This window comes from Choristoneura fumiferana, chromosome 11, assembly GCF_025370935.1.
Source record: "Choristoneura fumiferana chromosome 11, NRCan_CFum_1, whole genome shotgun sequence".
NCBI lineage: Eukaryota > Metazoa > Arthropoda > Insecta > Lepidoptera > Tortricidae > Choristoneura > Choristoneura fumiferana.
Window position 1 is genome coordinate 4981429 of NC_133482.1, and position 25453 is coordinate 5006881.

A 25453-nucleotide genomic window follows, 5' to 3' on the forward strand; every position below is an offset into this window, starting at 1 on the left:
AAAATACGAGACTGCTATTTTAATTTAAAATATGTTCTAGCTAAAGTATAAGGTCTCTTTGGTGAAAAGTAAAATAGCATATTATTATATCTAACAATTTATGTTGTCATTATCAATTTATAATAAAATTATAGAGAGAAATAATATTATAACTTGAGATTAAAAGATATACGTATAAGTAAGTGTTAGTTGTAAAATTACGCATTTGAGATAAATTTATCACATTCAATTTTAATAACTTAGCATCTATTGCACATTTTACAATTTGACTAGTTGTTACTTGTCCGCTTTAATGGTGCTCCCACACTGGCTGTTTTAAATGTTATATAAAGTTATTATAAAACACGATAACATTGTCTAATACCTTATAACTTCTGTTACAACTTGTTAGATGTCTTAAACGCTCCCACATTGGTATAAAAATGTTATATAACACCATATATTATATACCACCACATATCATATACAATTTTAAAAGTTATATAACATGATAACAATGTACTTATAACATTTGTTACAAAGCAAATAATAATAGTAATAATAATAGTAATAAGAATATTTTTATTTAGCAATAAAGTTACACAGTGCACAAAAATTACACATTGGAATAAAATACAAATGACATCATCTGACTTTTCGACGGCCTTCGCAATCAATGCCAAATGAAGACTTGAAAAATACAAAAGTACTAAAAGTAATACATAAGTTAATAAAAGCAAATACTTTTTACTTCCTACTTTTTCTTTACAGGCGTTTAATTGCAGGCTTTAAGGAGATCTAAGTGTCTTGTAACGTATAACACTATAACAGCCAATGTGGGAGCACATTCTGTTCAGTCATTATTTACCTACGTTTGGTTTCATAGTCCATAATATGACAATATTACTGTTAAGAAAAACTAATAATTCTTATTTATAAGTCATATAAATAAAACTTATAAATTTTTCTTAACAGTAATATTGTCATATTATGGACTATGAAACCAAGCGTAGGTAAATAATGACTGAATGGAATGTGCTATAAACTTCATGAACAATCGTCATACAATTTATTATTTAAATACTTATTATAAAACATGTTGACTATTTACATATAATCCTAATGGCATGTTGCACCCCTGTTTCCATGTTATTCGTTTGCTTACACAGTTAAATTCTATCTTATTTCAAAATTTCACTTCGTGTCCTAAGTGGGGGCCTCTTCAATTTGGTCGAGTATTACATTGACGTTAGCGTCCTGAGTTCTATTTAGTAAAAAATCTAAATCGTTGGATATTTTGTTGAGCATCCGATCCGTCTCTGGAGAGTCGTACGCTTTGTTCCACTCGCGGTTGACCTGTTCGATATCGGATTTGGATTTCGGTTCGTCTTTTAGGACTTCCATGGAAGGTAGGGATATACTGGAGGTGAACTCCTGGTTTTTGTTAGATTTTTTTAGACAGCTTTTGATCGGCGGGGAGGGGATTTTAGAGACGTCGGGGTTGGATTGCACGCAGAGGGTGCAGTTTTCTTTGGCGGTATCGAATCTTTTTGTGGTGTATGGTTCGAAGTCTACGGAGCAGGTGAGGAGGGGGGCGGGTTCCCGGGGCGGGGGGGTGTTGAGGACGCCGAGCTCGAGGCAGACTCGGGCCATGTACTCGGGCTGCGCGGGCGCGCGCGGGATGAGGTCGCACACCGCGCGCGTCGGGTGCCGCTCGTAGCGGTGCGGACTCAGCACAGAGTCTTTATACTCCACGCAGCGGACGATGTCGGCGCGGCTGTCCGGGGTCGATTGACGCCTGTCACACAAAGCACGGCGTTAGTGAAGACTAGAAGAACCCCGTGGTAAAAGAATATAAAGTAAGCTAATTTGTTTTATATCTTCGTATTAGTCCTCTGTGGGGACATGTCTACAAAATTTCGAGACTGGTGCTCCAGTGGTTTAAGTACCTAGCTACTGTCAGCCGGTCACATTAATGTTTTACTAAAACATTTAGGTACTTATTTATTTGATTTGATGCAGTGCGAGTGCAAGTAGTGTTTGATAGAGCCATTTGACGATTAGGTATCTGAGGCAATGATAGCTATTATAGAGTGATTTAGATATCGTTTTTTTATGATGGTGGTTTACACACTGTCACAGGAATCATCGTAAAATGACTTGTAGCTGCTCAGATTAGGTAAAGCACATTGTATTTTAACATAAATAATACAATTATAACAAACATCATATGCCATCGTAATGGGCCCAGTTGAGTACCTAATCTTCTTCTTTAGTTTCTTCACGAGTCTTCAACTCCTCCGTTAAAAAAGCTTCGCTAGGGCGGTCTGTTTGGATTGCAGAGTTTATCTTTGCTGAGGCGGAATATTTGGGCTGCATTCGCGACTCATGGCACAGTAAACTAAGAAAAAGAACTACAAGAAGTAAAATAAAGTGTAAAAAATACTAACTTTATTATAAAAAAAAACTCAAACACACGATTTGACCTGAGGTGTTACTTAGCAATGAAAAATGCTTGTGCCACCAAACCATTCGTATTATTCAGCGATTTAAGCAAACTCTCACCAATAAACTTAAGTACCTATTAAACTTTTTACATAGGTACTTGTCTCGTAAGTAGGTACATATATTAATGTATGTAGTTATATTTATGACAAAGTGTTCAATGTACTTTATTTCCAATTATATAAGAAAACAAAAAGTATAAGATCATAAATGGATACAGTATAGGTACCTTACCTATGCAGCCGTGTGGGTGTGTCGAGCCCCGGCGCAGGCGCGCGCCAGTAGGAGACAGGCGAGGCGGGGGAGGGGGAACACTCCAGCGCAGACACCCCACCGCGGCTTTCTACTTCGCCGCCCTGCTTTATGTATACTGGAAATTTAAAAATAAAATTAGGGTACAACGTCAATTGCTGGCCTTTTAATAACTGGCCACCTTGCGCTTAAAAATGACTTCTATAGGTGACCAGAATTAATTTTAGTATAAGGTGGCCAATAATTGACACCTTATACTAAAAATTAACTCTGTTTATACTAGGTGACTAAAATTCATTATTAGTGTAAGGTAGTCAGCTATTGAACGGTGGCCAGTATTTGACGGTTTACCTTATGCGTTTGACCACAATCAAGCCTGGTAGTAGTAAGCGAAGATGTGTACTAAGATGGAGCACGCTTGTATAGTGCCCATCCCCCAGATTTGAAGACGGCCAGTGTGTGAAGTTCCCAAACCGTGAGAACCACGCCCAAGTTCTCTCATTTCTGAAGGCCTGTGCCAAGCAGTGGGACGTGCAGTCACCAGCACCAATATCAGGCACAATAAAGCGTGCATAAATATCTGATACGACTCTTATTTCTAGAGCCGGTACGTGTCGGATATTTTGGCACGCACCTCGATGATAGATATTAATGCAGGTGCCTGTACCTAAATACAGATGTACCTAAAATGGTTTTTCATACCGGTGGGCAATTTTTTTTTGACATTCATAAGTGCTTGTTATAGCCTAAATTGAATAAAGATATTTTGACTTTGACTTTGACCATCGGAAAATTTCCACCTCATTTGGAATATGACGGCACCTGAAGAATTGTTATTGATTTGAGAGAGCATGATACGAACTTTTGTGATAAAATAGGTACGATAGGAAACCATTATACACTACATCTATATCATCATCCCAGCCTATATACGTCCCACTGCAGGGCACAGGCCACCTCTCAGATTGAGAGGGCTTGGGCAGTAGTTCCCACGCGGGCCCAGTGCGGATTGGGAACTTCACACACACCATTGAATTGCTTCGCAGGCTTGTGCAGGTTTCCTCACGATGTTTTCTTTCACCGTAAAGCTCGTAATAAATTTCAAATGTAATTCCGCACATGAATTTGGAAAAACTCAGAGGTGCGACATCTATATATTTATTATTATTATTATCTGTATTTATTTTCATTCTTAGATTAGATTTTTATAATAGTTATAAAAATTATTATGTAGGTACTAACGGCTAAGCGAGGTGTCTCCAGCAGGTGAGTCCTGCCAGTCGCGCGGCTCGCCCAGCGACAGTGCTCGCTTGGCGGACCGCAGGCACTCTTCGTCACGTATCACGTAGCAGACCACCATCGCCACGCCCTGCAACGAACACAGATACGTGTTATGCATTCAAACTTGCCTCTTAGATATTGCATAATAAACACTTTGAGCTTTCTGTTATGTATACACTGAAAGAACACACAACCTACTGTATCGTGAGTAAAAGTTAACTAAAAAAATCCTTAACTACCGTTTTTACCGTATTTAAACATGAAATTATAAACAATACTAGATAGGTAGGTAAAGTCACCAGTACAAATATCTGGCACAACAAAGCGTGCACTAATATCTGGCACAACAAAGCGTGCACAAATATCTGGCACAACAAAGCGTGCACAAATATCTGGCACAACAAAGCGCGCACAAATATCTGGCACAACAAAGCGCGCACAAATATCTGGCACAACAAAGCGTGCACAAATATCTGGCACAACAAAGCGTGCACAAATATCTGGCACAACAAAACGTGCACAAATGTTTGGCACAACTATGACTATGACAAAGCGGGCATAAATATCTGACACGACTCTATTTCCAGGACCGGTAGGATGTTTCAGATATTTTTGACCGCTCCGCTGTAGTAGATATTACCTAATGCAGTTGACTGTATATGTACATGGTCACAATTTCGGTGGTCTTATAATATTTTTGGATTAACATGAATTACCGTATTTATAATTCTGATTATAATTTTCAATAAAGTAAGTTAAATTATGACATTCATTTTGTTGATCTGTTATTATTTACTCATTGGTTACATTGGCTCAGTTTTATGCCTACTCGTGAAGTTCCTCGACAAAGTTATACTCGGGAAAGTTGACCGAAGGTACCGACCGAGTTGGACGAAGTGTCTCTTCACGCTATCCTCGTTTAATGAGGGCTATCGTTTTTTGTCTTACTAGATGGCGCACTGTTGCGTGAGGTTTTTAAGAATGGCTTTCAAAGTCTGTTATTACGGGCGTGAAAACAAAGTTTAGATTAAAATCATATTGAATACACCATAAAACCGTACCATAAAAATATCGAGCATGCCACAGTGTTGCATAGTCCCCATTTTGTTCGGAAAAAAGGGAGGACAAAGGTTTCCGAAAGACAAAACTGTCTCAAAACACAGACATTCATTGCCCCGGAACGCATATTTGCCATAATTAATTTCAGACATTGCAAAATATTCACAAAATTATTCTAATTGTAAATAAACCCGCGTAGCTCACCCAAAAACTATGAGATTTGACATTTCGGAGACCTCACGCTACACTAGCGCCTCTAGTGGCGAATTAATACGCGATAGCCCTCATTTCGCGCGCAGTGTCTGTACAGTACAAGGTGTGGGCTAGGCTAGGTCAGCTTACGTTGGCGAGCGCGGCGGCGGAGAGCGCGGCGACGTGCGGGACGCGGCGCTCGCCGGGCTGCGCGTACGCCACGCCCGCCGCCTGCGCCGCCGACGTCGTCAGCAGCAGCGCCAGCGTGTGCCGCACCATGCGTCCTCTGCAAACGTTACCACATTAGCACGTTACACTTACAAAATTGTACAATTGTATTGTTGCGTATTGTGTAAATACGTAAAGAAATCCGGTTCAAAGGACCATAAGTGAAAACGCTGTTGTCTGTTGAATTGAGTGTCATTAAAGGTGGATCTTCCTGGTCTAATTGTAGGTTTATATAGTTAAGCGTTATATTAGGGTCTAAGATGAAGACTTTCTTCTAGCAAATACGATTAAACTTCAATCGTCAGCTGCATAATTGGGTAGTTTCCTGGGTAAAAAAAAAACGTTATACTAAGATGAAGCGCATCAAAGTTCAGGAGTGGGGACCCGTGACGTTTTACGGTTCGGTGACGGTAAGTATTTTTTTCCAACCAGACACAGATATAACAAAATCGCATCGGTGAAATGGTCCATACACAAACTGGAATAAATAGAATGGCGCCACCTTCTATGCAGAAAAAAACATAGAACTAAGACCACGTAGACTAAGAACGTAACATTTTCGTCAAGAAAATGATCCACACACAATCTTATTTTTTGACAAAAACTAAGCAAGTAGTGGCTGTTTGAGTTTATCTAAGTCACTCGACATTAAAAAATCAATTACTTGGTTTACTAATGTTTTGGCGAATAACGTTGGCAACCTGTTTCATTTCACAACTTTTCATTTCCCAACTGTTTAATATTTCTAAAACTGTAAATATTTCAGGATTTTTATAAAACTAACCTAACCTAACCTAAAGGGTTCTACACGATGGCCCTGAAATATACCCTGAAATATTTACAGTTTTAGAGTTTGCGAAGTGAAAAGTTGCGATTTCAGCTCGCACTATCGTTTTTGTCTCACTATGTTGCGTGAGGTTTTTAAAGTCTGTTATTAAACAAAGTAAATCATATTTAATACAATTTTGTAATATATTTCAGGATTTTTATAAAACTAACCTAACCTAACCAAAGGGTTCTACACGATGCCCTGAATATACCCTGAAATATTTACAGTTAAAGTTTGCGAAATGAAAAGTTGCGAAATGTTGCACGTTAGCGCCTCTAGCGGCGAATTCATTCGCGATAGCCTCATTACTTTTACTCCCTAGGGACTAAAGTAATCACTTTACTCCCACCTCATAAGACTATATTGAACTACTTTTAGAGTATGAGAAGTGAAAAAGAAAAAGTAATTTTTGATAAACTAACTGACGGACTAAGTAATTAGATTTTTAAGGACACTAGACCATTTACTGACCTGTCCGCGAGGTAGTTCCGGCGCTCGGCGGGCACCTTGTGCGTGATGGTGCGCAGACGCAGCGCGGCGCAGACGGCCAGCGCCAGGCACAGCAGCGCCAGCAGCGCGCAGCCCGCCGCGCACACCGCCTGCGCCGCCGCGCCCAGCTGCAGCGGCGCGCCGCCCCACAGCCGCGCCGTCAGCCACGCCAGGGTGCACACGCCTGCAACAGTATTCTCATTCACTCCATCCATCCATCCTAGCCTATAGGCCTCCTCTCAGAATGAGAGGGCTTGGGCCGTGGGCCCGGTGCGCATTGGGAACTTCACACACACCATTGAATTACTTCGCAGCTTATGCAGGTTTCCGTGGTAAATTTCAAATGTAATTTCGCACAATGAATTTCGGAAATCTCAGAGGTGCGATTCGGGGTTTGAACCCATGATCCTCTACAGAGGCCACAGGTCAAACCACTAGGCCACCACGGCTTCTGATTCAGCGTGTAGACTAAATACTTGGCCAGCATGTTTTTGCAGATTTAGAAATGTGCGGGAGTAAAGTTCTTGAAGGAAAGAATCTTAGGACATACCTCGATACTATAAATAATTACTTTGCTCATCCGCGACCTTACGATAGCTACGTCTATAGACGTATAGATGCAACAAAATAATGTAGTCATGCAACTCCTTCACCTCTCCGCATTGCAAAAACACACACATATCACACAACAACCACCACCACTACATCTCTGAACTCGTAACCATGACCGTTTTCACGTTTCGAAATCAATCGAGTTAATCATCAGATCGAGAAACTCTACCGTTCCACATCCCTGAATCGCGCGCTGGCCGCTGCAAGTGGTCGAAATGTCGAGGTAATAGATTATTAGGGGTGCGCTACCTGCCAGCAGCCCGACGGAGGGTGCGCGCTGCGAGCGTCCCGCCAGCTCGGCCTGCAGCAGCAGCGGTTGCGATCACTAGGGGTGCGCTACCTGCCAGCAGCCCGACGGAGGGCGCCCGCTGCGAGCGTCCCGCCAGCTCGGCCTGCAGCAGCAGCGGTCGCGATCACTAGGGGTGCGCTACCTGCCAGCAGCCCGACGGAGGGCGCGCGCTGCGAGCGTCCCGCCAGCTCGGCCTGCAGCAGCAGCGGTTGCGATCACTAGGGGTGCGCTACCTGCCAGCAGCCCGACGGAGGGCGCGCGCTGCGAGCGTCCCGCCAGCTCGTCCTGCAGCAGCAGCGGTTGCGATCACTAGGGGTGCGCTACCTGCCAGCAGCCCGACGGAGGGCGCGCGCTGCGAGCGTCCCGCCAGCTCGGCCTGCAGCAGCAGCGGCTGCGCGCACAGCGCCGCGCAGCCCGCGCACCAGCACGCTGCGCACACCCAGCCCAGGGCGCCGGGGCAAGCCTCCTCCTTCCAACCAACACCATTAAATTACAGAGTTGAAATGAACTGGTACACTGTTTCTAAATCCGGCTCGAAGGATCAAAGTAAATGGAGCTTTTGCAGGGCTGGTTCCAAAACTACTTGTAAGCTGGTTGGTTCCCAATCCGACTCTAAGGTCCAAAATGAAGTGAACTTGTACAGGCTGGTTCCAAAACTACTTGTATACTCCAAAACTACTTATACGAGAGAGTTCTCCAAATTCGATTCGAAGGACCAAAACATATATTTTTATTAAAATAAGATGCATACCTACTTGACTTTGACTTTGGACAGATAGGTAGGTAGGTAGGTAGGTAATAATGGCATTGAAACGGTTGTAAGGGATTAAAATATTGATTGCACGTAATTTATCACTGGATTTCAATTATTATGCGCACCTGTCTGGTATCACATTCCAGCAGCGTGAGCAGCGCCGCGGAATGTGTCCCTGCCGTGGCTGCCTTTAGCAGCACCGGTAATCTGGTCTTCCGTCCCATCACCAGTCCCAGGAATTGGAGCGCTGCCGCCGCTAAGCACATGGCGCCTCCTAAGCCCACTGTGATCTTCACTACGCCACGGAGATCTTTCTCGGCATCCGTCTGGAAAAGGTTTTTGGCGATTCTAGTTTCCTGTGTAGGGCGCATGTTGTCAAGTACATAGATTTAAAAAATAACAAAAAATCATACGACATTTTTCAATCATGTTTCATGATATTAACGAGGGCGGGACGTAGTCCAGAAGCTGTAAGCCTTCCTCCGAGGTAATTGGTGAAATAAACAGGTCAGTTTATGCCTGGCAAGGGCAAGAACATGGTTAAAAATATTTTTTTACAATCAAGAAGCGAATTCTAGTGTTCATCAGTTCATATCAGAAAGGATGAAGGAGTCCTGGACATCCATTGGAAAATAAATAAATGGAGTCATTACCGATGAGAGTAGTCAAGAGTCTCAAGTTACGGATGTCGGATGTCGGATGATCTTTAACCTCGTTAGGACTAAATTCTAAATTCTAATGATCGAAATTTGGCGTTAGTCTTACGAGGTTGTGGGACCAGGTTCCAATAGAGAGATCTCTCACCAGGCAGGTGTTATGCCTGGGGACCGATGTCCGAAGGAAGAGCCTGAGAAGTAGTATATAAGCGTCCAAGTTGAGAAACTACGATACCACCATGTGTAGGTTGGAGTTTCTATATTTGCTCACTAGACGGCGTTAGGAGTCGCTACAAGGTAAACTAGATTAACGGCAAGTTGGTGCTGATAAAGGTATTGGTACTGACGAGTGTGGATCGCGCAACGGTGAAGAGTGCGTAGGTGCCAAGCCCGCGGCAGCGGCAGGCCACGTGCGAGGGCTCCGGCACGCGCACCTCGCATGCCTTCGTGCTCCAAGCCCGCGGCTCCTCCGCGGTGCGGACTCCGCACGCCAGCTTTGATGCTGTTGACATATTTATAAATCATTAGCTTTGGTAGCAAGGTTTTGCAAAGCAAGGTGGCAAGATTGACGGACGATTTGGTAAAGATCACAGGAAGCTATTAGCTGCGGGTAAAAGAAAATCGATTGTCGTGGAGATCCCTTAGAAATACCTATGTCTATTAGTGGATTTTAGTAGCCTGATATGATGAGCATGAGCTTTGTAGCATCATCACAAAATAAATGTTGTTGTTAAGCTGAAACTGGTTTTCCACCAAAAAGAGGGATGTCTTGTACTAGGCTTATGATAGTGTGAGTTGGTTCAGATATACATTATAATCAATTTATTACTTGCTCACTCATGAATTTCCTCAATCGGCTCCTGTGAGAGGTCAATTGTTACACTTGAAGTAGTCTTTTGATACAGGATAAGCTACTAGGTAGCCAGATTGTGGGAATTATGTTAGCAGTTTTGGTGGATAGTCGAGTGTTTGTGTCTAATCTGCTTCGAATCCAGCCACCTTGCCAACATTCACGTCAATTCTGTGTGATTTTGTAACTCCTGTGCCATCTTCAGCCCACTCACCGACGGCGCTATAGTTGTGCACGTGCGTAAACAGCAGCGTGACGGTGTGAGGCAGCGCGCGCTCGACGCCTGCGCCGCTCGCCGCCAGCTGCGCCTGCGGCGACGCCACCAGGAACTCCATCTCGCGCCCGCTCCTAGAACTAGATCCGCTACAACAGCGCGCACACACCAATAAGCTAATTAGTAACCAAATAAAAATAAATAAAACCTATTAAATAAAAATGTGATAACATAGAAAAATAAATGAAAATACCGCATAGTATGTTGACGCCGATATGAACCAGCATTTTGACATAATATGTGGAAGAATAAAAGTCTAGTCTTGAGTCTAAAAATATCCTAATAATGTCTCTAGCTCTTTAAAATATGAGTCTAGTAATCGAACAGGTTTGAATGCAGTTAGACATAAACATAATATGAAAATGGGACATCAGAATGCATGCTAACAAAAACGAAATACTGCCCACTTAACGAGAACAGCCAAAATAACTAATTGCGCCTAACATAGATGATCAACAAAATTAGTACATTAACCGCAAAATTAAAACAATTAGGTATACTCAATTTTAATTTTACGTTTACTTACTCGAATAAATTATAATATTTCACCTTGCTTCATCGCTACAAAAGCAAGTCACAGTTTTGCAGCAGAGAAAAAAAGGTAAAATATTGTACTTCATTCATATGGACCTTAGTAAAATGACGCTGAATTAATTAAATAAAAAAAACTCCAAAAAATAAGACAACCTTTTACTACTTACTTGAACTCAATAGACCTTCCTAGGGAAGGCAGTCTAGCACCCAAGTTGTGGTACTGTATAGCTACAACCGACGCGTTTCCGTTTCTCCCAACCAGTTCCACGCCGACTGAAGTAAGTAGCCATTCTTCGGTCCCCATGGGGGTCGCTTGCATCTTGAAATGGGCAGCGTTGTCCTCGCGAACTGGCTTTGTCTTTACAGTGAATTGGTGTAGATGAATCTCTAGATTGTCTCGCATGCCAGCCGCATCGGCAACTGCGTTTTGGAGCTCGTATACTTTCTGAAAGTTTTGAATGATTATTTCTAATACATATGACCAAAGCATCTGGTGGGAGTGGCACTGTCCGCTGTTTGACAGCTTTATCTATTGATCCTATTGTGTTTCTATTTTCGTAATGTCCCTCCCGGCATAGAACTTGCAAACGCTTTCAATTTGATTGAAAATCCGATGGTTTGGTGGCAATCTTAATAAGTATAATGGATACTTTCTTCCATTAAGGGGCTGTTTCACCATCCATTGATTAGTGTTAGTTAACTGGCGGTTAAATGTGATGCCGTCTCTATTTGTTTTGTTCGAATAGACGGAGACGGCATCACATTTAACCGTCAGTTAACACTAATCAATGGATGGTGAAACAGCCCCTAAGTGTTCATATCTCACCTCTTCATCTAAAAATGTGTCTGGGTGTTTCAACAGCGTGTCATAGATCTTCAAAAGATGGGGCACACTTTCGACCCGATCTCTAGGTTTTCCAGCAGCAGACAGTAGGTAGTGAAGCATCTGCCTAGAGTGCTGGAGGGGGAGGGTACCTTCCCCGGGATGCGCGGGGAGGGAGCGGAGTACTGCCCCGTACTGGTGGGAGACGTCAGACACGTTGCCCCAGGAGTACCCGTAAGATATGCGGCTGAACTGAAATGTAGATTAAGATTTGAGCTTTGATCTGTTTGTGAATAGGCACCAAAACTTGGTATGTGCACAAGTAAAAAGATGATTGTTCCGTGACTTTTTCAAAGAAGAAAAGTATGTAGGTACCTGTTCATAGATATCTTTCAGGGAATCTGCCACGCATCCGGAAAAGTCGGGTAGTCTCCACTTCACTTCATGCTGGCCGGTTTTTGGTTCACAAAACCTTAAAATTTGTATAACTTTAGTACAAATAAATTATTTATTGTTAAAATACAGTGAGGATACAAGCTACAACAGAGAAATCTTCAAGCAGATAATTTCACTTGGGCACTAAAGTCCAAAGGAAGAGAGTTGGAACTTGAATTTATGCATCTGAGTTTACTTGTAGCAGGGCTACTACGAAACTCGAAACTCGTAGTTCGTATCGTACCGTCCCTCTCGCTCTCGTATTAAATAGTATAAGTGTCAGAGGGACCGCACGACACGAACTTCGAGTTTCGAGTTTCGTAGTAGCCCTGCTGAGTTTAGCAGAGAAACTTCTCTATTTAATAACTGGGTGGCGCTAGAGTCACACAACAGAATGGTCAGCCAGCACGCGTGGCTGCACTGCACAATGCCTGTCACGGTTACTGAGCTGAAGTAGTTAAATGGACGTTCATCGGTTTCTAGTCACCTGGTTGTCTCTCCGCTGTGGCCAGGCGGGCACGCAGCGGCTGCGCGTGCCCCCGGCGCGGTCTTCGGCCATCGCAGCCCGTGCGAGGGCTCCGCTTCGCAGGCCTCGTCAGTCGGTCCTAGCACCCACAGCGTGACCCCTTTGGAGTTCGTACCAGCCACTGATGACACTTGGCAGTGGTATTGAGCTGATTTCTAAAAACAATAATGTTCAGGTAATGTCACAATAATTAATTTGTAGGCCTGGTTTCGCCTATTACTTAATTATTAAATACTTAAAAGGAGACGATTATATTTAAAAAGTTCTGACCCCTAGAACTAAGGACCATTGCGAAACCACTAGACATTTAGATAGGTTACCTTGTTTAAATGAAATGAAAACAGAAAGTAAAAAAAAAAGTTGGATGTTGTGCCAACATCCGGGAAGTTAAATTAGAGGTAAGGCAAGGTCATGCTTACTTCGCACCATCCTTCCTTCATATCAGGGACACCAAAGATTTACACAAATATCGTATAGTTTCACCACACAGCTGGCTAGATACAAGTATCTCCACGTCTGCCTCATGGTCATGGAAGCCATGGCCAGAGTAGTGTTTTTTCCCGCGCCTATTTGAATCCTAGAAAACCGTGCATACGGCCTTATTACTAAGCGTGTAATACTTTCTCTCTCCCACAATTTACCCGATATCCATCAAGCTGTTGAATTTGCAAATATTTACCTGGACATTGTACAGCTTCAGTACACTGCCGGCTGGGTACAGGTCCTCCCACACCTCTTTGCCAGGCGCCATGGGCAGTAGCGTCTTCTCTCGCGCCCAGCTGAACCCTAGAACACCGTGCATGCGGCCTGCTACTGCCAAGCATGTGATGCTCACGTTGTCACCCTGGAAAAGTGTTGGTAACTGTGTGAAAAATGCTTGTAATTATGCAAAATGAAGATGGGCCTGTTTCACCACCCATTGATTAATTTTAACTGACCGTGATGCCGTCTCCGTCTATTCGAACAAAACAAACAGAGACGGCATCACATTTATCCGCCAAATACATTTAGTCAATGGATGGTGAAACAAGGGGTAAATATTGCAAGTCACATTTCACCTACTTTTAGCTGTCAGATTGACACGAAATTTGGTATTGATATTTAAGTGTTCTCATGACAATTCAAGTACAGCCAAAAAACAGTAGGTAAGGTAAAAAAAAATGTTTTCAAAATAAATTTGTAAGACCATTTGTGGCTTCTGAAGACGAATAACGCAAATTATATTTAAAGCCCCGATGTGTGGAGTTGGGGATGTGCAGCCGGGTTTTTAGCTGGTGAGAGTCTTGCACTATCTGGGTTCTCCCTTCCCAGTTGTCTATAATGTATTTTTTCCTACTGCAGCCCATCCTTTAAAAAGTATCTCATACAAAACTTAAAAAACTAAAAACAAGTACCCAAAAACAAGGACCCAGTAGCTTTGGCCCTTACTCGTAAGACGACCGAACCCCAAAAAAAACGGCATAAAAATTGTCTGATATTTAACAGCTTTTAATTCAACCCGTTACCTTATTGACAGTCAGCGCAGAAGGTATGAGCCTGATGTCAGGCGGGCGAAGCACAGCTAGCTTTAGCGCCCGGCACCGCTTGCGGCCCGCGTCGTTGGCGGAGCACGCCCACCGCCCACCGTCGGGCTTCTTCGCCTCCGCTATACCCAGAACTGACATGCGACGGCCCAGAGCATCTTCTGCTACCGTCTGGGTCCAAATATCTCTGAAAGGCATTTTTTTTAATACATTGACTCTTGAATAATAGAGTGTTACTTTGCGGAAGTCCATAGGTATCAAATATAAATGGCTCGGGTTCCGTTTTCGTTGATGTACCTACGGAACTCTACAAAACAGAGGTCCTCAGGATTTCCAGTATCGAAAAACTTAATAGAGACCTTAAAATCAATAGATACCTAATAATCATCATCACAAGCTATATATACGTCCCATTGCTGGTTACAGGCCTCCTCTCAGAATGAAAGGGATTAGCCGTAGTTCCCACATGGGACCAGTACAGATTGGGAACTTCGCAGGTTTGCGCATGTTTTCTCACTATGTTTTCATCGTAAAGCTCGTGGTAAATTTCAAATGTAATTTTGCACATTAATTTTTCCAACACTTCAGAGGTGCAAGTCGGGGTTTGAACCCACGATTCGCTGCTTGAGAGGCCATAGGTCAAACCATTAGGCCACCACGGTTTTAAAACAATGGATACCTACTACCTACATTGCAATAATCTGTGTTTTCAATGTTCCACATCATAAAGTCAGGTGATAGCAATACCTGGTAGTTCCATTGAAGTTAACTTTGACCCCGTCCTTGTACCACGCGAATGCGATGTCGGGGGAGCCATGCGCCATGCAGCTTAGAATGAATTCCGAGCCCTCCCACACCTCGGGACGTTGGTTTATTATCAAACTCTGAAAAAAAAAAACAGTATAAAATCGAACTCATTCACATGAAGTGCCAAAACGAGTAAAGTAGAGACAACACAACTACGCTGAGTGAGGCTCAACTTTCAACCAGCCTTTTCTGAAACTTTCCTGTAAGCAATAGATGTGTCTAATAGACATTAAACACACCATTATTTCGTGTCATAGCAAAATATAAGTTTAAATAGGTATTATATATTTTTAGATTAGAAATAGCAGTTCAGAGAGGTAATGCGGCCAGTGTCCTCGGGTCGATGTCTGTGGCAGAAAATGTCGACGACGTCTTTACTTTGTAGTACCTATTAGTTTGGTTTAAGGGGCTGTTTCACCATTCATTGATTAGTGTTAGCTGGCGGTTAGGTGTGATGCCGTCTCTATTTGTTTTGTTCGAATAGACGGAGACGGCATCACATTTAACCGTCGGTTAACGCTAATCAATGGATGGTGAAACAGCCCCTAAGTATATTAAATTTTAGTCCATTATTGTATTTTATAATATTTTTATCGTAAACAGTTTATGAATAAAACGATGGTAACATTAGTTTAAATACACTTAAAATAAATAACAAAAACCGTAGAAAACTTCGTTGTCTAACAGTGTAGAGAACTTGTTAGATGCCCCGCATAATTCCACATCAACATCGCGTACAAAACAATCTCATACTAATACTAGCAGAGAATGTGAGAATTTACGTTCCATTTATAAAGGTTAGAGCAGGAAGACGGCTCCTCCTCCACTATTAGTATAATAAAGAAGGTGCTAAGTCAGGTTAACGAGGAGTAGCCGGCTGGTGTGGGCCAGGGCTGGCGCCGCGCCAACTGACGCCAGCGAAATTCACATTTCAAACAATTAAACTTTTCTCGCCAACATGATAGTCTAAGTCGACGGCTTAGATTTTTAATTGCTTTTTCCAAGAGTTTTTAACATACGACCAATTTAGAGTATCTCAAGTTAAAAAAAACACCTCAAATAGAATTTATTTTCTGGGCAAGGCTTTCAAAGATAATGTTTTTTAAAGATAATTCTTTAGAATAAACGCAGTTAAAATTCCAAATCTAAATGTTACAAAGTTTTAAAATCCGATGAAAATAGCAATTTAACTAAAACTTTATTTTCGAGGACGCTATTCGAAATTAATCAATTTCCATAACTCTTCTGACCTACTTTTCAAAACTACATATTCTACATTTCCTGGACCGATTAACTTTGTTAGAAAATAACGTAAGTGAAATTTTAATTAACATGAATGAAATTAAAATTGCTTGCACAACACGTTTATTAGTGGATACGAATACTTGTATTTAAATTTATTATTCCTATTTCCCAGGACACACTCAGTATACCAAATAAATAAATAAATAATGAAGCTCGACATCAAAGACTGTGTACAGTCAAGGGCAAAGATATCGACACGACCAAAGTTGCAAAAATATGTATACACGGCCTTAATATTAAGTGCATAAAGTCGTGTATACATATTTTTGCAACTTTAGCCGTGTCGATATATTTGCCCTTGACTGTACTATGGCCTGCAAAAGTCGATGGACAATTCAAACATAATCGTCTGACGCGGAAACAGCGCCATCTATGTGTTTGAAGTGTATTAGCGGTATTTACTTATTTACTAACTTAGTTAGTTTATTAATATCTCACTAGATGGCGCTGGCGCTGACCTTTAAAAAATATTTTATACTCATGTTAAAATTTTATATTTCGCTGCCGTAGTAACTAAATTATTCCCTGCCTGGTGGGACACCGTGATGATACCGCGAATCGCGTAACGACATTTTCTGTCTCTTTCGTACTTATCGTAAGAGAAAGGAGAATATTATTATTCGCATTACATCGTTTCTTGTTCAATTCTTTTGGTGTGGTGAAGTTCCAAATCCGCACTGGCCCGCGTGGGAACTACGGCCCAAGCCCTCTCATTCTGAGAGGAGGCCTGTGACCAGCAGTGGGACGTGTATCTATAGGCGGGAGGCTGATGATAATGAAATTCTTTATTTATGATGACCCATGTTGCGAATGAGTGTCAACTTTAGTAATCTCCAAATCTAGCAGTAATTTTACAAAAACACAAACTCAATATTATCGCCTGGTGGGATTTGAACTTGTGACATACGAACGAAGAACGAGTTCATAACCACTTGACCATATTTACTGTTATCATAAGCGATGAAATCGGATCTATATCGGGTCGTCTTAAAATTAATCGGTAAGTCATGCGTGTTTAACGAAACTTAAAGAGGGTAGACTGAAGATCTTCAAACTACCAGGCTAAGTTTTTATTACAAAGATTTTGCTACTTGTTCAGCTGCTTGCAACATCGTTTGATCGTCTCTTTCAAGTTGAATCTGCTGATTATCGTAATTATTCTTTAAAATGAGTTCTCATCACAATATTGAGATGGTTAAAAGTTGTGAAATTATTAATTTATATGAAAAAGGAAAAATATGTCGGATATTTCTAGAGAAATGTTAATGTGAGTTTTTTTTTGGTTACGTTCATCCTACCAACTTCTCATTAAAATGATATCTACGTTATATTATTTTATGTTTATTTATATTGTTACAGATAAAAACAGTTATATCGTGCAAGACTGGTTTAATCAACACAAAAATAATGTTAAAGTCGTTCCTTGGCCTGCCAGATCACCGGATTTAAATCCCATTGAAAAATTATGAGTTGTTATAACCATGTCCAACGTTGGGATAACAAAAAATAAGCGAACTCCGGAAACGTTAGAAGCCCACTGTGTAAAAATAAGGGACAGTATTCGCGGCTCTAATATGTGTGAAAATCTAGTTGCATCGATGCGATTCTTTTGCAAGCAGTTATCGACAATCATGGTGGTTACAACAGTTATTAAAATAAAATTGATAGTTACGTGTAGACCGGGTTATATACTCAAACAATTATGTTATAATAAATATATACGGTGCGGATATTTTCAGGGTATGTAATTAATAACCTAATAATTAATTATACACATAAATTATTTAAGTACTTATAGTGTGGTAATATTTTTTTGCTTCATACAAAAATACCATTCCGTTCAAAAAAATTCATCCTCGCATTAACATTAAATTAACTGTATTTTTTTTAATTTAATTTAATTGAAACCAATTAACGACGATGCAAATAATCGATCCTTAAAATATCCGCATCTGATTTCCTAGCACACTGTATTATATGAACCAAAATATTTATCTTTATTTGTAATCCTGTAGGTATCACTTTGTTATGAAAAGTAATTATTTGATTATTATGAACAAAACTTTTAATTATACCTTGATAGTTTTGTTTATTTATGTGAGATAAGTGTGAAAGTTCAATATATGACTGTAATCTTATTATAACTGTCAGTAACACACTACAGTGGATCTACGCCATCAATTATTGATAAGTAAATGTTTAAAACTGGAAAACTTCAATTATTATAATTTATAACGCGTACGAGTCTTATGATAACCCGGTCTCAGGTATAATTTACTTTCAAATACTATTTTTTTTATTGTGGTTCAGCTTCAATCCTCTTTCCAGAATCGGAAATGAATACTTAAGCTAATACCTCAATAAAATTTTAAAATACAACTTTTGATCAGGTGCTAATAAAATAACTGAAAACCTCACACGACACACAGAAAATATTTTTCATTTTATTTTAAGTTAGTTGTTGAAACATCCCTAAAACATTTAATTGGCGTATGAATTCGTAATATTTAGACTGGGCACAATAAAAAAGGATTTAAAAACTCAAACACTACCTGATTTAAAACATAGTGTAATCGATTCTACTCTGGATTCTGCGCAAACTACTTTCTGGTTTTCAGTTATTTAATTGATATATAGTATATAATAACTGCGTCAATATTTAATGAATAGAAATATTGTTTTAGGAATAAAAATTTCATGTTTTAAACTTCAAAACGTGTATTATTTCTGTTGCAACGTTATCCTTTTTTCAGAGTTTTTTTTTATTTCCATATCAGTTATCTACAAAATTAAAATAGAAACTTATAAATAAAAAATAAGAACAAAAAACAATTCTGATATGTAGGATACGAACTTATGATCATTTACGAGTTTATCTAAGCAGCGACCACTCAGCTATCGGCACATTGCTGTTATGGGGATAAAATATCGATCATATCATAATAACTGTTTAACAGCGCCATCTAGTTCATTTCTTGTGAACACCTAACCAAATCGTCAACTCTCGTGTTCAAACGATTATAGAACGTAAGGTGTCCATCCACTTATGCAGGCATTGTACATACTTAAATCGGTAACATTATTAAACATTCAAAGTTCGAACACAAACATGTATTTTTCAAACCAATAATCTACTCCATCCGGAAATCGATCCTGGGACCTCAAGGTTCTCTGACCACTACTATCTAGTAGTGGCTACATAATCTTATGTGGTCTTCACTCAAGTTGCTTGAGAGTTGCTTATACCTTATTCAAACAATGTGTCTGTGCCCGCTTACTGTTGGATGAACAATGTGTTCAATTATTCGTCAATAATTCCCATTGATAGAATGTGCACGCAATATCGAAATTAGTTTCCGTTGATTACCTCAACACTTATGTAATTATAATAGTGTATTGTATCATTGGCTATTATTTTAAACAAGTTGGCAACATAAATCTCTTTGTAGGGAGTTTACTGCTAATGAATTCATTTACGACTTCATCCCGGGAGGCACACCTTATTCCAAAAGTGTTTTAATTAGGCCCTGGAGCATACGCTGGTATAATTTACAAACTTCGTATCATACCTACCTGAAGCGACACACACAAACGTCTAGAAGCTCTTTTAATTAATGTCTTTTGATGTATTTCGAGCTTTTATTTTCCGGTTAAGTACTTTTTATCTATGGAAGTAATGAGCACCTACGTAATAAGTTGACCTCGTAAAGTTTCTCGCAGGAGTTAGAGACAAATGTAATAAGTTTCGCAACTTGCATTGTTCCGAATGAGGAGTACGTTATCTCACACAATGTCTCTTTAAACTTGGTATGTGTTCTGAGAAAAGGAAATGAGGGGAAGATTAGAAATATTAGTTCACTTAAAGTACACATGGAACAAAGCACGCTTAAGGTATATTTTGATGGTATTGTGTACAACACAAAATGCGATCTCATTTGCATTATTTCTTAACCTAAGTAAGTATGTAGGTATATCTAAATGGTTTTGTGTGTGAAATACGTCTGTGATTATCCACGATTGAGCTCCTCTGCAAGAAATTCACGAATTAAATTAGGTATGCATATAGTTTTAATCTCTGAATTTATGCTACTTTTTATCCCGATATTCCAACAGAATCTGGATTTTTATACAGATAAACACCAAAATTTTAACCGCTAAGCGTAGAGACATGACATTTTACGCAGGTGTTCCTCATGCAATGATAATGAAGAACAAGATGTAATTTATGAGAAATTAGTAAAATCTCAAAATGTTATTAGACTCCCAGGTGTAGCGGTTCACACGAGCGAAGCTGTCTGCGGTAAAGGCTAATGATACAGTTGAGGTCAATAATATGTTTACACTTTACTAGGTACCTTGTTGTTGTCACTACGTGTTTGAACTTTTGTATAAGATTATCAGTAGGCATACAGTGACAAGTTACTAAATCGTAATAGTATTTTATACAACCGTTGCATAGTGAAATTTGAAGAATTAATTATTTATTATTGTATACGATACTTTTTCTACAAGTAAAAATACCATAAAATTAATCAATATCCTAAAATAATTAAATAAACCCTACCATTAAATTCTCTCTTCCTTTAACTTAACGTACCTACTTATTACAAAGGTAGGTAGTTACAATTTTTTAAACGTTATTTTTTTTGTAAATTATTTTAGGGATTTTTATAATTTTCCATGATGAGATAGAAAACACCATCTTCCAATCAAGCTTCGTATTCTGAAGTTGTTATTATGCACCCGAATTAACATAAACAGTGCGATTAAAATACAATACGCGAAAGTGTTTGATTGTTATCGATTATTCGTGAATCTGCACATTGCAACCTATCATCAAGACACTTGCATAGTGTCTAATACTATTAGATCCTCAGAATTAGATCCTTATCAAATTGCCTGTACTTCTCTGTAACCTGTGTCAAAGGATTGGTAAGCCTGCTCTGACAATTGGTGTACATATCAAAGGCTCGTTGTCCGTCGGCATTGTTCGGGTGGCAGCGGCGACGTTTGCTCGCAAATGGACCTTGTTTATTGGTTCAGCAGAATATTGTTGGATGCACAGAATTTGGTTGCATGGCCGGTGTTGTCTTTACACACAAAACAAACAGTTTCTATTTTTGATGCAGCTGTTACATGAGGAGAAATATGAAAGTGCCTATTAAAACAGAGGAAACGTTTAGTAAAATTGCACAAAAATATGTTTTGAGAGGAATTAGGTAGTTTCATGGGTTTAAACATATATTATTCTATTTAGTTTGTCAGTTATATACATTATGAGAAAATATGGGGCACGTGTTATTTTTGTCTATCAAACAAAAAAATCGAAATATGAAACGTGTCAAAGGTTGGGAGAGGTAACGGGTAACGGGCTGTATCTTCATATTTTTTTTTAATTGACAAAAGAAAAATTACTTCTCGATTACTAGTTACCAATTTTTAGCACACAGAATACTGCGGTGACGCTTTATTCAACACGATAAAAAATTAAATACCGTCCATCTACCTACCATCAATCTACCTAAGTCAGATATAATAAAATAATAATAATAAAATAAACAATCAATTATGTTATAACACTTTATGATAGGACTCACCTATATAACCGTCAATGTAAAAAAATATAAACCAGCTCTTGCTAATTCTAGTCTAGTCTAAATACCTTTCCTAATCGATATCCCCATTGCAAACTTCGCTGCAAATGAAGCTACCAACACAGGAAATGGCTCAACTTTTCTTCAGAAATAGTCTTGGGGTAACTTTGATCGTTTCAAATGTGATCTTTTACGAGGTGCCATTTTGTAAATGGGCCCCTTTACTACTGAGAATGGAACGCAGTGTGACATAAAGGACCCTTAATAAACATATGATATTTGCTCTAGTATTAAGTTGCATGGGTTGTTTACGTCTGAGCTCAATCTATAATTCACTATAAGCACATAATTGAAGATTATTCATCGAATAATAATTAATGCGGTCGCAATTCCACCTTTTCAGGTTAACTGTACCTAGGTCTGCTAGGCCAATTTAAGAGTTAAAAATACTTTTCTATGATACCTTTACCTACTTGTTATGCGTTTAACTAGTAGGTAGGTACGTTCCGTAAGATCATAGTGGTAGGGATAGATGAAGTTAGCTACCTACTAATTTCAAATATTTTTAGAGTAAAATTTTAGGTTTTTAGAGCTTACACAAAAAGTAAACAGTAGGTTAATTTGATTATACTTGGATACGTGGCGTATTTTAACGAATTTAAATGAAACCAAACGCCGCTTTATTTTTTTTATGTACTTTTTACTACCCTAAAATTTCAACAGCTTTATTTCGTGGTAAATAATTATAGACTAAGGGGCTGTTTCACCATTCATTGATTAGTGTTAACTGACGGTTAAATGTGATGCCGTCTCTATTTGTTTTGTTCGAATAGACGCAGACGGCATCACATTTAACCCTAATCAATGGATGGTGACAGCCCCTAAGTATGTAAATACAAAATAATTAATTTAACAAAAATCTATTTTTTTAGTGAACTCATTAAGTCCGAATAGAGACAAAACTTACATGTAAATTTAGAGCCGGCTGCATGTCGAAGTGCAGCGTGGCAGGAAGCAGGCGCAGGCGGTCGGTGCGCGTGCGCATGGCGGCGAGCCTCGCGAGCGCGGCGCGCAGCGCGCCCGCATCGCGCCGCGCGCCCCACACGCGCAGCCAGACCGTGCGCGCGCCGTTGGACTCCGGTGAACTGTCGACACACGGTTTTTGACGCCATAACTAAGAATAAATAATAAGTCAGGAATTGTAACTGCGTTATAAAATGGCATTCCGTGTCCTAGTAGGCGGGGGTTCTGTGAGCGTGTTCTGTGTGTCATTTGACTGACATCTGACATTGCATCACGCGAGCAAACCAATCCCTGCTTTGTTTCTGAATTTTAACCAATCAACAAGCACGTCTACCTCAACCTCGCAACCTCGAAAATGATTCGTACTTGAATCATAAGTCGTTTTGGTTTAAGGAATGGCCACTTTTTGTGCGAAATTTGTTCTGAAATTACACTTTCTCACTTATTATTTATTCGTAGCTCCATAAGTTAAACCACCACACCATAAACTAGCGATACGCTTTGGCTATATGTAAAAACCTTTCTTATGAACCAGTCTATCTATTGATCAAAAACTGCATTAAATTCGGTTGCGTTGTTAAAAAATCTGAACGTAGGTGGAGTAGGTACCTAGAGAGGGAGATAGGCGGGGAGCGACTTCGTAAGTATATCATTCATGCAAAGAACATGTCGTGCAAGTTGGATGGATTTGCCGAAATTTAGTATCCAGCTAATAGGATCTCTGGAATAATATACTAGGCTACTGTTTAACGCGATATTCCCACTAAAACAAAAAAAAAGTAATAGTTCAGGAACACGCAAATAAGGGCCACAGCATTATGCCACGGCAAGTCGTAGCGCTTGTTTTCAGTGTAGCCCTTTTTATCTTACACAGTACACGCGTCGAGCAACTTGAAACGTAAATTTATAGATTATATGCATATGAGGCACATCTGAGATTTATAATTGTCACGCAAAAAAAATCTGCTCGATCTCAAAAGTGTGTCTGAGAAAATAAATAGATTTATATCTATACTACATTACAATACAATACAATAACTCTTTATTGCACACCAACACATAGTAAGCTGTATGTACAGAAAACACAAGTATATGGAGATTTACTAAGGCAAGCAATAGGCGTCCTTATCGCTTCAGAGCGATCTCTTCCAGGCAACCTTGATAATAGTCAGAAAGGAAGGAATACATTACACTATAAGTACGCTTACTATATCCAGACTAGACCGATTGCACTGATGGTGTACAATCTAAAGTTACAAAAGAAACTGTCCTACACGAGCACTAGAAGAAACCCGCGGACACCCAGGATAATGGAATAAGTGGAATCTTGCCAAACACCTACCCAAGTTGAGATGTGCTATGGAATTTTAATTAAATTCACAGAGGTGTCATTTTCCATGAACGTTTAATTAAAATCAGTCTTTATTAACGACACAGGATTACTTACCTTATATTTAAAATTTCTACATCATCTTCTAATGTGATATTTGATGCCCTTAAATAGCTCGTTATCTGAAAAGTATGAAACGTAGCTTGTTTTTAAGAACAGCCAAATCGGGAATAAAATAACAATGTGGCTCATTTGCATAAGCCGTAAACTGTTCAAGGGCAAGGGGAATCGCCGAAGTAAATTACTTGCGAAATTCAAAGGACGAAAAAGAAATGAGATCAACCGATTCAAAGTAATTTAAAAGCTGACTGTGCAATGTTTTCCGCAATGGAAAATATCATATCAAAGGGACCATAATTTTTCTCAATTATGAAGGTAATCTACATACAAAAATGAAATCGGACTAATTATACTTAGATCAAAATTATACCTCTAATATAAAGATGTAATTTTTCCCAAATGCAACATACTTTTTTCCTTTAATGGCTGGTTTGATAAAACAATGTAATCAGCAAGCATCCTATGATTACACGCTATGTAATGAGGGCTTCTTGACAGACGAATAATCGCTAGATGGCGTTAGTACCATCAGCTGGGTTACTACGAAACTCGAAACTCGAAGTTCGTGTCGTGCGGTCCCTCTGACACTTATACTGTCTAATACGAGAGCGAGAGGGACGGTACGATACGAATTTCGAGTTTCGAGTTTCGTAGTAGCCCAGAAGGTCCATTTGACGATACAGTTTGCTTGCGATCAATTGGCTCATTTAGCTAATTAACCAATAGCAAACTTGACACACATGTCAAATGTCAAACGAGCCCCACGATACCAGCGCTAACTAGTCTGTTACAGGAAGCCTTAGAAAGTTTGGTATTTAAAATGATTTAATGAAGCGTTAATGTTATAAGCGCTGCCTTTAAGTATACATACCTGTTTTACTATTTCTTGAGATATGTCGGTATCGGCTTGGTCCACAATCTGCAGTCTTGTTTCAAATCGAGCGGCAGCTGAAATAATTTCTCGCTTTAGTACGCTTTTAGACGACAGAGTAACTTATAAAAGTGTCAAGGCCCTTACTGTAATCGTTTTCCCTCGGATTACAATCACAGTTCCTCCCATCTTTACAGCCCTCTGAGCATTCTTCGATCCCGCACTCTGTAAAAAAGCAATTTCCAAACATAGAAAAAAAGGTTAAATTTTCGCATTGGTTTCTCGGTAATGCCTAGGCATGCGTGTAGGCGTT

The 25453-nt window shown here is 39.8% G+C and overlaps 1 protein-coding gene across 1 annotated transcript in view; it reads right to left on the reverse strand.

Moving 5' to 3' along the window:
- Nucleotides 1-542: 542 nt before the first annotated feature.
- Nucleotides 543-25453, reverse strand: part of LOC141432553 (uncharacterized) — a gene marked incomplete at its 5' end in the record, with an annotated part of 34281 nt that continues 9370 nt past the window's right edge. Inside the window, 20 exon segments of the mRNA XM_074094164.1 lie at nt 543-1777; nt 2719-2854; nt 3979-4105; nt 5419-5554; nt 6797-6998; nt 8040-8184; nt 8595-8795; nt 9473-9627; nt 10190-10338; nt 10951-11228; nt 11610-11858; nt 11982-12078; nt 12529-12722; nt 13247-13411; nt 14073-14277; nt 14838-14974; nt 22764-22941; nt 24267-24331; nt 25141-25217; nt 25288-25365. Of these exon segments, the coding sequence (XP_073950265.1) occupies nt 1186-1777; nt 2719-2854; nt 3979-4105; nt 5419-5554; nt 6797-6998; nt 8040-8184; nt 8595-8795; nt 9473-9627; nt 10190-10338; nt 10951-11228; nt 11610-11858; nt 11982-12078; nt 12529-12722; nt 13247-13411; nt 14073-14277; nt 14838-14974; nt 22764-22941; nt 24267-24331; nt 25141-25217; nt 25288-25365 (3566 nt within the window).